Source organism: Tachysurus fulvidraco, chromosome 17 (genome assembly GCF_022655615.1).
Source record: "Tachysurus fulvidraco isolate hzauxx_2018 chromosome 17, HZAU_PFXX_2.0, whole genome shotgun sequence".
Lineage (NCBI taxonomy): Eukaryota > Metazoa > Chordata > Actinopteri > Siluriformes > Bagridae > Tachysurus > Tachysurus fulvidraco.
Window position 1 is genome coordinate 20,820,128 of NC_062534.1, and position 12,500 is coordinate 20,832,627.

A 12,500-nucleotide genomic window follows, 5' to 3' on the forward strand; every position below is an offset into this window, starting at 1 on the left:
CTTATTATTTTTTTTCTGGAAATCTATTAATCGATGCATTTGCAATTAGCTTTAGGCTTCAAACGGAGAGATCTGACAAAGGAAGATGCAGGAGATGCTTCTTTGTTCATTTTGTACACTGTCCTAAAGGTGTTATACCCTCAACGTAAGGAAACGTTACCTATTGTTTATTCCCCTTTAGGGAGAAAAATCCACCCTGAAAAAAAAACTCATTCATTATAATTAAACATTTTTTTCCATCCACGCTTTTTTCTATCGTTGGTTTCCTGCGTTACCCACAATGCCGCTTGACTACCTGCTGTTCTCATCGGTGTTATCGATAGAATGCTGAACGATTTGATTAAAAAATAAAAGCGTATGAAAGCCTTAAGGGCTTAGATTTGAACTCGCAACCTTATGATCTCAAGTCCAACATCTTAAGCACTTCCGTGGATTCGTAAGTTACCGTCTATTTTTTAAATTATTTCCAGAGCTTTGGGCTGTAGAGATTGTGGAAAGTTTCAGGAAAAGAGAGAAGATCGGAAGATAGTGCCGTACCTTCTGGTGGATCTTCGCGCAGGTACGGTGGGAGTTCGTCGCTGTTGGGATCGGCGGGTGATGTAGTGCTCTCGTCCATCACGTCCATCTCGTCGCTGTCTGTGCTCGGGCCCTGCAGGAGCATCAGTCACCATGACCAACAGTTCAGCCAAAATAACACAGGTTTCCCCAAACACCAAAATGTCTACCAAGGGTCAGGGTTTTTTTTTAAATATAATATTATAAATTCAGGCTTCAATCTGGTGTTGACATTGAAGCCCCGATGACTCGAGAACTGTGTATTGAACAGATTCTGTATCCTGACATGCTTCCTTTCGAAAACAGGAAGTGCTTGATCGATTAAGAACCTCAGCCAATGGCGAATGAGATACACCACGCCACATGAATAGAAGCAGACTTATCAAACTAGTTAAATATGATCAACAGTTCAAGACTAACGTAGAGGATTTCTGTAGCCGTTAACGAAGACGCCATCCTACATACTGAGATGCTGTGTAGTGTTGGACTCAGCCAAGGTCGAGCAGAAGCACCGCAGATGATGGGAGACTTATAACTTGTCTTGAGTGTTATGTTAAGAATTCTTTTTTTTTAACATTATCACTTGTCAACAATTGTCAACATTACACTACTAGGACAAATAATACTATTGGCTCGTAGTGAAACAAAACTGCATCCTCGATCAGGTCAAATTAGCTGTATTTAGCAGTAAAAGACTTTTCTGAAAACGTACCTCTCACATAACTGCCAACGTGCAAAAATTCCACCCTGTATGAAATAAACACATTCCTATCTATTTTTACTCCAGCATGGGAGTGTCGCAACAGAGAATACTGTGGGGAGAAAAACAAAACATATCCAAAAACCAAACCACAGCAAATAAATAAATAAATAAATAAATGAAAATCATTTGCTGTTAGCAAGCTGCCACTGTAGAGCAGGAATAGCTGTGGGCGGGACATAGACGTTCATACGCATCCCGAGCATTCGATTGGTCGAAACCAGATCTAGTACAGGATGAGTCACTGTGATAATTGTATCATTTTCCCAGATGTAAAGGACTATAAAACCTAAAATATCTGCCCACATATACTACAGTATGTATGCACCTACAGTATATAGGAAGTACTTCATTAAGCCCCAAGAGCAAATTTGGCAAAACAGCCACAACACAAAATATCATTAGATTAAGAACGAATAAAAGTTTAGATACAGTAAGTCTCCAAGTTAGTTACCGACCGAGGCTGAGATTTCTGTATGCAAAAATAAATGTATGGAGGTTATAATTAAACATATCCAAAAACCAAACCCCAGCAAAACAAAAAAACAAAAAAAACAAAAACAAGCTGCTACTGTAGAGCAAGAACCGCTGTGGGCGGGACATAGACGTTCATACGCATTCCCCAGCATTCGATTGGTCGACACCAGATCTAGTACAGGATGAGTCACTGTGATAACTGTATCGTTTTCGCAGATGTATAGGACTATAAACTTAAAACTATTTGCCCACATATACTACAGTATGTACGCACCTATATACGCACCTATATAGGAAATACCTTATTAACACAACAGCCACAACACAAGACTCACAAAATATCATTAGATTAAGAACGAATAAACGTGTAGATACAGTAAGTCTCCAAGTTAGTTACCGACCGAGGCTGAGATTTCTGTATGCAAAAATAAATGTATAGTGGTTATAATTAAACGAGTGCAATGACTGTGCAGTAACACAAACAGACAAAGCTTGCCATAACTGTGTTCTGTAATATCCTTCTTTTTATTGGAGACATGAACGCATTAGACGTAACACACACACACACACACACACACACACACACACACACACACACACACACAGACAGACACACACATAAACAAATGTGTCTGAACATGTCTTGGGCTGAAAGACTACACTTTAATAAAAGGAGGCATTATATTATTCAGTCTGGCTAACAAATAACAAACACAATATCTCATCAATGCTGATATGTCAGGGACAAGAGCATAAAATGTGGACATATTTATATATGTGTTATATATTTAAATATGTCCACATTTTATGCTCTTGTCCCTGACATATCAGCATTGATGAGTTATTGTGTTTGTTATTTGTATATATAATAAATCTATGACAATATAAACAGCATTAACTAGGAGTATAATTTGTATTATTATTGGGTGTACAGATCAGATCAGATCAGATCCCCTGGCTTTTAGAGATTATATCACAGGTTGTGTCCCAAATACCTCCCTCCACCCTACAGTAGTGCACTTCGTCTCCCATAGTGTCAGTTATCCTTCCTAGTGCACTTGATTTCCAACAGGGCCGCAGTGTGAAGTGAACCCATTGTGTCAATATGGTAACACTATACCCCTGTGCATACAGCATAGAGCAGCAAACAACACTGAACAAAAACATGCACGGATATTTTCTGTAAATATAAATACATATACACTTTATGGCATTAAGTGAAAAGTATCAATGACACCTGTATTTATATTTATACATATTAGTGACGCAAAGCCTCGTAAATACGAACAAAACAACTCAGACTGAGACTCACCTTCATAACTGAAGTCACTGGTAATAATAAGAAGCGTCTTTAACGTGTCTATAACACAATTATAACACAGAAATAACCAAGTGCACAAAATAGTGCCTAAGACCTTCTACCTATGTTTTGCAGCTGACTGTCACAGGAAGTGACGTGTAGGATGTTTACGGAATTATGAATTATAAAGATTATTGTTTGTCGCTAGAGGGCACTAAAGTACTTTACTTTTCTCTTTTATTATCGTTTTTTTCTTTACAAATAAAATTTTAGCATAATAAATTTAAATTAATATATTATACACACACACACACACACACACACACACACACACACACACACACACACACACACACACACACACACATAAATATGAAATGTATATATAAGTCATTTTTATATATAAACCATTTTAAATGTATATATTTGTGTGTGTGTGTGTGTGTGTGTGTGTGTGTGTGTGTGTGTGTGTGTGTGTGTGTGTGTGTGTGTGTGTGTGTGTGTGTATACACACACACACACACACACACACACACACACACACACACACACACACACACACACACAAATATATTTTTGATCAACATGATCGACTTCCTGGAGTTTGTTGTAGCTTTGCATCTGGTTTTGAGAGGAAACCTGAAGGATCGGCTCAGGTGGTTCTAGTGTACAACCGAGACAGGAACGGAAAACTGGACAACAACGAGGTGAAGAGCATTATTAAAGTAAGAGAACTACTCTTTAATATATTTTTTATATATTATTTTAGAGCATCTGGCAAGTGAATCGAAGTAATGGTGTGATGTCGTGGTGATTCATTCACGTACGCTTCTCAGATCATTTGCAAGCTGAAGAAGAAGAACCCAGATATGATACCTGATGAATAGTGTGACAGGGAATTTGAGCGTGTGGACCTTAATAAAGATGGCAAGTGTATGCGAGTTGTCAGTATGACAGATACTTAAACTCCATAACATGGTAACAATTGACATTACAATTAAACTATAAAGTAGACGAAAGAACATTGACTGTATATAGAGACTTGATTATCTTGTGAAAGATAAAAGCAATTCTCTTTATAGAGTACACATACTGTAGATAGTACACTATTTAATCTCTACCTCATGCTAAAAACATTTTGTTTCTAGGTTGTTGTCAGGATTCAACCCGGACTTTTGGCCATGTGCGTCTGTTTATGTTACGTATCTGCCCCACCTTTGTTTACTCCTCCCCGTCTCTACACACCTGTTCCCTATGTATTAATCGTTATGTCTATTTAACCGTGCCTCGTTGCTAATGACAGAGTGGAATCATTGTCAGTGTGTTTGTCAGTGTAACGTCAGTGTATTGTGAATGTAACGTTATTGTTTCCTCGTCCTTTGTACTGTTTAGTTTTCGTCTGTGTTCCTGTTTTATGTCTTATTATTTATTAAACCCGACTCATTTGAAGCTATCCTGCATATGGGTCTGTCTTCCACCTCCCGATGTGACAGAATGATTCAGTGCAAACTTGGACCCAGCAGGATAGCTTCCATCTTGGACCGGCTTAGTAGGAGCATATTTTTTTTCCTCCTCCTGGACTGTTTCTCCAGTCCTCCAGTCTTCCTAGATTTTTTTCTTTTTTCGGTGACATCGCTCCGCATTTTATTCGGTGAGGGACGCCGCTCCACTTCCGGTTCCGTCCAAGGAGGACCATCCCAGTTTTTGTCTTTTTTTTGGTGCCCAGCAACATCGCTCCGCACCTGTTCCATTGGGGGACGTTGCTCCATTTCCGGTTCCGTCGAGGAGGACGTCGCCTCACTTCATCCGTGGGGGGTCCCGCTCTCCCTCCCTCCTATTCTGGTTGTCGACGTGGACCTGGCCGCAGTGTGTCGGGGTCGTGCTCGGACCTTCAGCTCGGTGGTGGTGTCGCTCAGCCATTCAGCTCGCCGGTGGACGTCGCTCGGCCCTTCAGCTCGGCGGTGGATGTCGCTCGGCCCTACAGCTCGGCGGTGGACGTCGCTTGGCCCTTCAGCCACATCGCTCTGCCCTTTGTCCTGTTTAGTTTTCTTCTGCTATTCCTGCTTTATGTATTATTATTAAACCCTATTCATTTGAAGCTATCCCCCCTCGTACCAGTGTAACAGTTGTACTGTTTTTTATACATAAATAGTAAGCTTTTATTAATATAATGTGTCTATGTTAATGCTTGTATATACTTAGTAATATATTTACATGCTTTTTTCTGGATACTCCATTTTCCTCCCTCAGTCTACAGTAAATACATGCACTGTTAGTCTCCTGGAATAGACTCCAGGTTCCCCGGGACCTTGTGCAGGATAAGTGCTGTAGCTACAGAAAATGGATGGATGGATGGATGAATAGGAGAGGCTCAGGGCACCCTGAATAATGTGCCAACTCGACACTCACTCATTTATCCGTCCATTCATCCATTTTCATACACAAGGTAAAAGAGACACGTCCATACATTATGTCCCACATACATTATATACACGAGTAATGTAATAATTTCATTACATTTCTTGGTATAGATTTTCAAAGCGACAGTAACAGTGAAAATAAATAAATGAATTCTGAATATTCTATATTTCTCTTGCACAATTCAGCTAATCTATATGTAGAGATAATGGCAGGAAAATAGTGTACCCCGGGACAGGCATCTCTGCATCAGCAAAAAGAAAAAAAAAGTAACTGATATTGGACACACACACACACACACACACACACACACACACACACACACACACACACACACACACACACACACACACATAGAGCTTTAAATGCAAAACTGTTAACAAATGATTCTGCAGCAACGGCTCCTAATGAAGATGCTTTAGATGTGTCTTTCACATACACTGTATTAACGGTTATGTAAAAATATTTGTGTTGATTTACCTCAGATGGAGAATTATGTTCACACATAATCCTTAATAAACATGTACATTATACACTGCAGTGGAAGTGGAAGTGCTTAAATATTGTATATCATTACACAATTTGTGTTCAGTGGAATCCCAAGTTTCCTAGAAGAGCCTTGAGGGATTTCATAATGATTTGATTTATGAGCCTCCATATGGCTGTCGAGTTAGAACTAGAGCTAGAGATACTGTGAGCGTAAAAATTGGTTACTTGTGTAACGTTAAAGGAGCATAACGAATGGTTCTTCTGTTTCAGATCAGATATCTCTGTCTGAGTTTATGCTTGGGGCACAGAAGGACGCCTGGCTCATGGATCTGCTTAAACTGGATGTGCGGGCCCACAGCTGGTTCAGACACAACATGGAAGAAAAATAAATGAAGTCTAAGAGTATGAAAGAAAAAAAAATAAATGGCCGTGACAGGTAGAAGTCAGATCCTCCTTCCCTGCTGATGGTTAGAAGATGCATGAGGTCTAGTATCTGACTGGTGCATAGCTCTAAGTGTTGTGTAGTCAGCACATGGTCCATATGTGACGCTGGAGCAAACACAAGGAGTAGATCTTCAAACACAGTCAAATTCCTTCTGAAATTTTCATGGAGATTTTTATATTTTGTCCAAATAAGCAACAAGTAAAACATTAATCCAAGCTCATTGAAGATATTTTTTCAGTTTCCTTTAACATTTTAACTAATGAATGAATATTTCGGATATGGCTTGCAAGGCCTTGTTTATATCTGGGTCCACATGAAATAAAGCATGAGATTTATTTAATTATACAGAAAGAGATGACTGATGGGAATCTGTGCATATTTTTAGTTTTTGACAATACAGATGGCCAACATTCTGTAGAAATATTGGAATTTTTTTATTCCAGAAATATTGGAATTATTTGCTGCCACTGAGGTCTCAGTTTATTCTTAGTTGGTTTCAGAAGCTGATTCCTAAAATGAAGTTTCTTGTCTTTGTGCGGTTTGTGTTTTTCAAATACATCACATTTTTTTTCACACAAACTAAACCACATTTTTGTTTTTATCCTGCTGAATTGTATTTCTTTTGGCTGTATATCATTCAGCTCCTCATATACAGTATCATTTTGTTATAACCTCTGACAGGAACATAGCACGGATCTGAACAGCGGTCTGCACGACACCAGTCTATATTCTTGCAGTGTTTACTCAGGGATGTTTATTTATTTATTTTACCTCAGATAACAACTGCAGAGCCCAACTTTTATTAGCATTAGCATACTATAAGCCATACAGCCCACCTTCAGCCTTTTATGTCTAATAAAATGGCTTTTTATTTGATAACCAATTTAGGGGGAAACGTTAAAAAAGTTAGATATGATACAAAGATTAATATAATACAAAAGTTCAAGATTAATATTAGACTTATATTTAAATGTGTTTGTATTTATCCCTAATGAACAAGTCTGAGGTGATTGAGGTGACCGTGGTGAGGAAAAACTCCCTTGGATGGAAGAGGAAGAAATCTTGAGAGGAACCCGACACAAAAGTGAACCTCATCCTCATTTGTGGGGACACTGGAGGGTGTGATTATAAACTGTTATAAACACCAGAGAGTGTTATTATGAATAATGTCCTTTATACAGTCAGATACAATCCGACAATTGTAAAATTCGAGAGCAAAATACAATCTGTGAAAGAAATAACCACATAATTTGTCAATAACAAAATAAAAGGTAAGTAGAAAATTAAATAAAGTAAGTTTTTTTAGAAACTATACATACATATGCACTTCTGTTAGTGTTATGAACTCTTGATGTATTTGGCTCAGTGAATTTATTCCGTTCAAGGTCCAAGACAGCAGTTGTTCCAGGACAATCTCACATCTTAGTCACAGAATCTCTATGCTTAGCTTGTGAACTTGTTAGCTAATGTTAGATAATTTAGCTAACTGCTAGTAAAACAGTTTGCATTTGTCACATGATTTATTCAAATAAAGCCCATAAAGACTTTGAGAATTAATCATGAAAACAACAGTAAGATCTCGTCCACAACGAGACAGTATTACAAAGCAAGGAGGGCACAGTTTAGTAGTTAGCTCATAGTGCACCTGGCAAATGTTCAAACATCATGAAATGTCCCAAATCATTTCTCTGAGCTCTTTCCTGAGCTCTCATATATTTTTGTGATGTTATGAGACGTCTTTGGAGCAGCCGTCACTGAATTCTAACTCTGATATGGTATATAAAGATGGAGATTGTCTTTATTCCACCTGGGCTTTATACTGTACAGTGGACCATGTTAAACTATTTTCCATGTTTCAGTTGATCACTGAACATTAGTGATGAAACCCTAATGCTTTAGTGAGTTACCATCACACTGAGTGAACCCGTTGGTCAGTAAACCTCACACTACCTCGTCCTCGTCCATATATAAACCTCCAGTTGTGACGCAGTAATATGCATTGCTGCAGCCACTGAGAATGGAGGAGCTGTTTCTAAGTTTAGTGAAGAAGAATGTGGGCTATGGGACAATTGCAGTGACACCAAAACGCTGGTCATGTGACTCGTGGACACAGGGAATCCTAATAGAAATGGCTTGCTTGTTTGCTTAAGGTTAAATGTGTGTGTGTGTGTGTGTGTGTGTGTGTGTGTGTGTGTGTGTGTGTGTGTGTGTGGGTTGGTGTCTGTGTGTGTGCTCTGTAGCTCTAAAGCTCCTTAAAAAGACATTAGGTATGGAGTTAGGTCAAAGATCACAAATGTGAGGGAGAGAAAAAATGTCAAATGTTTAACCCTTTGCAGTTTGCTTTCCTAGTGAAAGGTCATGAAATGGAAAAAGGTCATGCGGCTAAAGGTTTGAATTATGCATGGGGACATTTTAGCTAGCTCTAGGTTTTAAACTTATGCATTTGGCTTGGGATTTTAATGAAATATTAATATTCATTAATTTATTTTATTTTATTTTATATTTATTTATTCATTTATTTATCTTCTTTTTTTTCTAGCCTCTAGATTTCTGAAACTATCCTGATATCTTTATATGGAATTTATGAGAGGCTCAAGAATCAAAATCCAGGACTGTTCACGTTAAATTATTTAATTTTGTGGAAAAAAAAACTTTCCATTCTTTCACCTTTCCTTGTCACTGATACCTTCAATGATGCATCTTTCTTCACCTTTAGTCTCTATGAAGGTGACTGTACTGAAGCTATGAATGATCAAGTACATAACATGGGTCTTAAGGACCACTGTAACATCTTACACCTTTTCAGGTAAAAGATACACACTGAAGATAGTAAAAGTGTACCCTTCAGGGTTCCAACACAATGACAAGGAAAAATACTGGTTAGTACAGGGATCTATAAGAAACTAGGATCTATAGACCAATTTCGTCTATTTCGAGTATTGCTCTTAAAATCCTGAAAATCAGTGCATAAAACCCTCTTAAAATCATTGACCAAATGAACACAAGAATACTGAAGCCTCCGGCTCCCAAACGGAGTGTGTGTATGAGTTTATGCCCTCATATAGTATACTACTTTCCAAGCTCAAAACTGTCTCACTTTGTCATTTGTAAGACAATTGCTTCCTGTATCTGAGCCTCCCCCTCTTCTCTGGAGAAAATAGACCTGGCTTGCCGGCATAGTCTCCACACCCATTGTACCCGTGTCGAAAAATTTCCTTTGAAGGCTTGCTGGCAGAGGTCGCACTCGTACCCGTGTTGGAATGCCCGAACCGTCAACAGTCATCAGACAAACGGCCGAATCACCATTATGACCATTGCCCATCGCTTTATTTATAGCAGATACCGGCATGCCATTCTCTACCAGCTCTCTGTCCACCTCTTTTTTGTAGGCCTGCCTGTCCTACAGAGCAATAAATTACCTTCTAATATTAAATGCCCATGGACAGCCGTTGTTGTGGGACAGATTCCAGAATTCCCGGGACACCGAGGACAGTCTACCTTTGTGCACGTGGTTGTGTGGCTGGGGTGCATCGTGTCCTAAAAAGGCGTGAGGTCCGGCGACGGTGAGATGGCTCGGCTGCATGGTCGGGTTTAAATAGGGAGGAGGCGAACAAAAGGCTCACTCTCTCTCTGATTGAAAACTCTCTCTCAAGGGAGCCGGCGTTCCAGGTCTCTTTGTCAAGGTCTGTTAGGTGAGTCTGTGAGAATCTCTGAGATGAGTCTTATTATGCTAATAGTTTGTTCCGTTATGTTGAACCAGGTACGATGGACATGTGAGCGTGTATGCATGGATTAACATGACAGCTTTTGTATAAACTGTTTACACAATCAAATACAAATATATATATATATATATATATATATATATATATATATATATATATATATACAAATATATATATATATATATATATATATATATATTATCCAGCTTTTTTTAATAATTGTTATGATTTAAAATCAATTGTGTAACTGCTAATTAGATTTACCTTAAAGAGAATATGCTTTAAGATGAATTACGGAATGATAAAACAAGACAGAGTAAAATTTTAGAAATAAAATGTCTAACAGTAATATGAGGTCAGAGCAAGGTCAACGTTCTTACCGAACACAACAAAAGTCGGTTTTTCTAATGAAGCAAGGCAAGCAAAACATTTTGTATTACAGATTTTGTACAAATTACAAATTGTGTGTGTGTGTGTGTGTGTGTGTGTGTGTGTGTGTGTATGTTACAATTACAGTGTAAATAATTATGTGTGACGAGGAAGAGACCACGGCTCTGGTGTGTGATAATGGCTCAGGCCTGGTGAAGGCAGGGTTTGCCGGAGATGACGCTCCCCGAGCTGTTTTTCCCTCCATCGTGGGTCGTCCGCGCCACCAGGTAATCCTACACTCTAACACACTCTTACACACTAAGTGGTCTGTTAGAATGGTATGTCTAGGCTTTAACAGATGGATGCAGGGACGATGTATTTTTATAGGCCAACCCGGAAATTAGCATCACACCAGTTCCTTCTATAGGATTTTTCCACTGGGATTACTGCAGAAACTAAAGTCTGTGACCAACAAACGTTTATGATTCTCACGTGTGCAATGTTCGGAAGCATAAACAGAATTGAGTAAAGTGAGCGGCTGTGAAGCAGCTAACTGTTTGGCCGTTGTCTTCCTTCTAGGGTGTGATGGTGGGTATGGGTCAGAAAGACAGCTACGTAGGAGACGAGGCTCAGAGCAAGAGAGGCATCCTCACCCTCAAATACCCCATCGAGCACGGCATCATCACCAACTGGGACGACATGGAGAAGGTACGAGTCTCTGTGACAGACAGGTGGCAGTGAATCTACAGGACAGAGCTGCATGATCGAGCGGTGTGTAACAAATCCTGCTGAATAATAATATTGTATAATAATGATTTAGATCTGGCATCATACCTTCTACAACGAGCTGCGTGTGGCTCCCGAGGAACACCCCGTCCTCCTGACTGAGGCTCCACTGAACCCCAAAGCCAACAGGGAGAAGATGACTCAGGTGCATGATTCAGAACGGCACACACATTTCTTTTTATTTACATTTAATCCAAGTGAATAATAGTGAGACAGAGATGTTAGGAGTGTGGAGTGATGCTGAAGTTCCTACAGTAGTAATCTCTAGACACTTCCAAGGAAAAATAATCATGTTGGATGAGGAACAATTCTATAACTGATTCATGAGTCATTTTCTACAACAGCATTTTATATCAATCACAGGTTTATATTATTACACTTCATCTAATAAGTTTCTTTAGCAACAGTGTATGTCATCTATGGGACATCTATGGCAGACATGCATGCATAATTTATTTACAGTAAGAAATAAAAAAAATGCAGAGCTTATGTAAGAAACTTTGCTTTAGAGACTTTCAGTTCATAGTTATGGAACAAGTCTCCAGTGCTTTGTAACTGTCAGTAAGTCATAAGGACACAGGGCTTTGTGCTTTCTGGTTTCTAGTTAACATGAAAAGCTTCAGATTTAAAATGTCAAGAGACTGAAGAGGAAACAACTGCAGCTGTATAGCAGCCACAGTATAAGTGATAACAAGAGCTAACAGTCATCAGTGTCCCTGTAACTATAAAAGGATAAAAAGTTTGATCTACTTTTTTTTTATTGCAATTGTTTTAATTTCATATTTTACTCAATTTATATTAGTCAGAAAGTAAAACTTGTAATAATGGGTCAGTTCTATTCGCTGTACTTATATGACAACAATAATTAAAAATATACATAACAAATACGTGAGATGAAATCTAGCAGAACAAATGAACTGCAAATTGCTACGTCACTTTTATTGAGTAGATTCTATTCAGAGGAAATCTGGGAAAAGCCGATTAGTAGAACAGAATGTCACAAAGTGTTGTATTTCTTGATGTATATTAAATTGTTGATATATTTTTGCATATGAAACACTAATATAGCTTAATATGCTAAGTGGACGTTAGCTGCTCTGAAGTCTCTAATGGACTCGTGTTACATGTTGCGTATTGATAAGATTTGCGTGATTTCAGATCATGTTTGAGACCTTC

The 12,500-nt window shown here is 38.6% G+C and overlaps 3 protein-coding genes across 4 annotated transcripts in view; 2 read left to right on the top strand and 1 right to left on the bottom strand.

The window, feature by feature from the left end:
- zgc:101566 (Transmembrane protein 263-B-like) overlaps nucleotides 1-3,258 on the bottom strand; it is a 53,332-nt gene extending 50,074 nt beyond the window's left edge. The window contains exons 1-2 of the mRNA XM_027135517.2: nucleotides 3,105-3,258; nucleotides 538-649 (exon numbers count right to left, since the gene is read on the bottom strand). Coding sequence (XP_026991318.1) covers nucleotides 538-649; nucleotides 3,105-3,110 — 118 coding nt within the window. The 5' untranslated portion in view covers nucleotides 3,111-3,258. The remainder of the gene's footprint in view (nucleotides 1-537; nucleotides 650-3,104) is intronic.
- A 419-nt stretch (nucleotides 3,259-3,677) lies between these two features.
- Nucleotides 3,678-6,746, top strand: guca1g (guanylate cyclase activator 1g). Its single transcript, XM_047802585.1, is given in 4 exon segments — nucleotides 3,678-3,750; nucleotides 3,753-3,817; nucleotides 3,929-4,025; nucleotides 6,270-6,746. Coding segments are annotated over 4 exon segments (354 nt in total). The 3' UTR covers nucleotides 6,389-6,746.
- Nucleotides 6,747-9,980: 3,234 nt separating this feature from the next.
- Nucleotides 9,981-12,500, top strand: part of acte1 (actin, epsilon 1) — a 6,319-nt gene continuing 3,799 nt past the window's right edge. Inside the window, exons 1-5 of one of the 2 annotated variants that reach the window (XM_027136025.2) lie at nucleotides 9,981-10,136; nucleotides 10,686-10,825; nucleotides 11,118-11,246; nucleotides 11,359-11,469; nucleotides 12,483-12,500. The exon at nucleotides 12,483-12,500 is cut by the window's right edge and continues 67 nt beyond it. In XM_027136025.2, the coding sequence (XP_026991826.1) occupies nucleotides 10,697-10,825; nucleotides 11,118-11,246; nucleotides 11,359-11,469; nucleotides 12,483-12,500 (387 nt within the window). In that variant the 5' untranslated portion in view covers nucleotides 9,981-10,136; nucleotides 10,686-10,696. The remainder of the gene's footprint in view (nucleotides 10,137-10,685; nucleotides 10,826-11,117; nucleotides 11,247-11,358; nucleotides 11,470-12,482) is intronic. The other variant, XM_047802649.1, reaches the window with a different exon arrangement.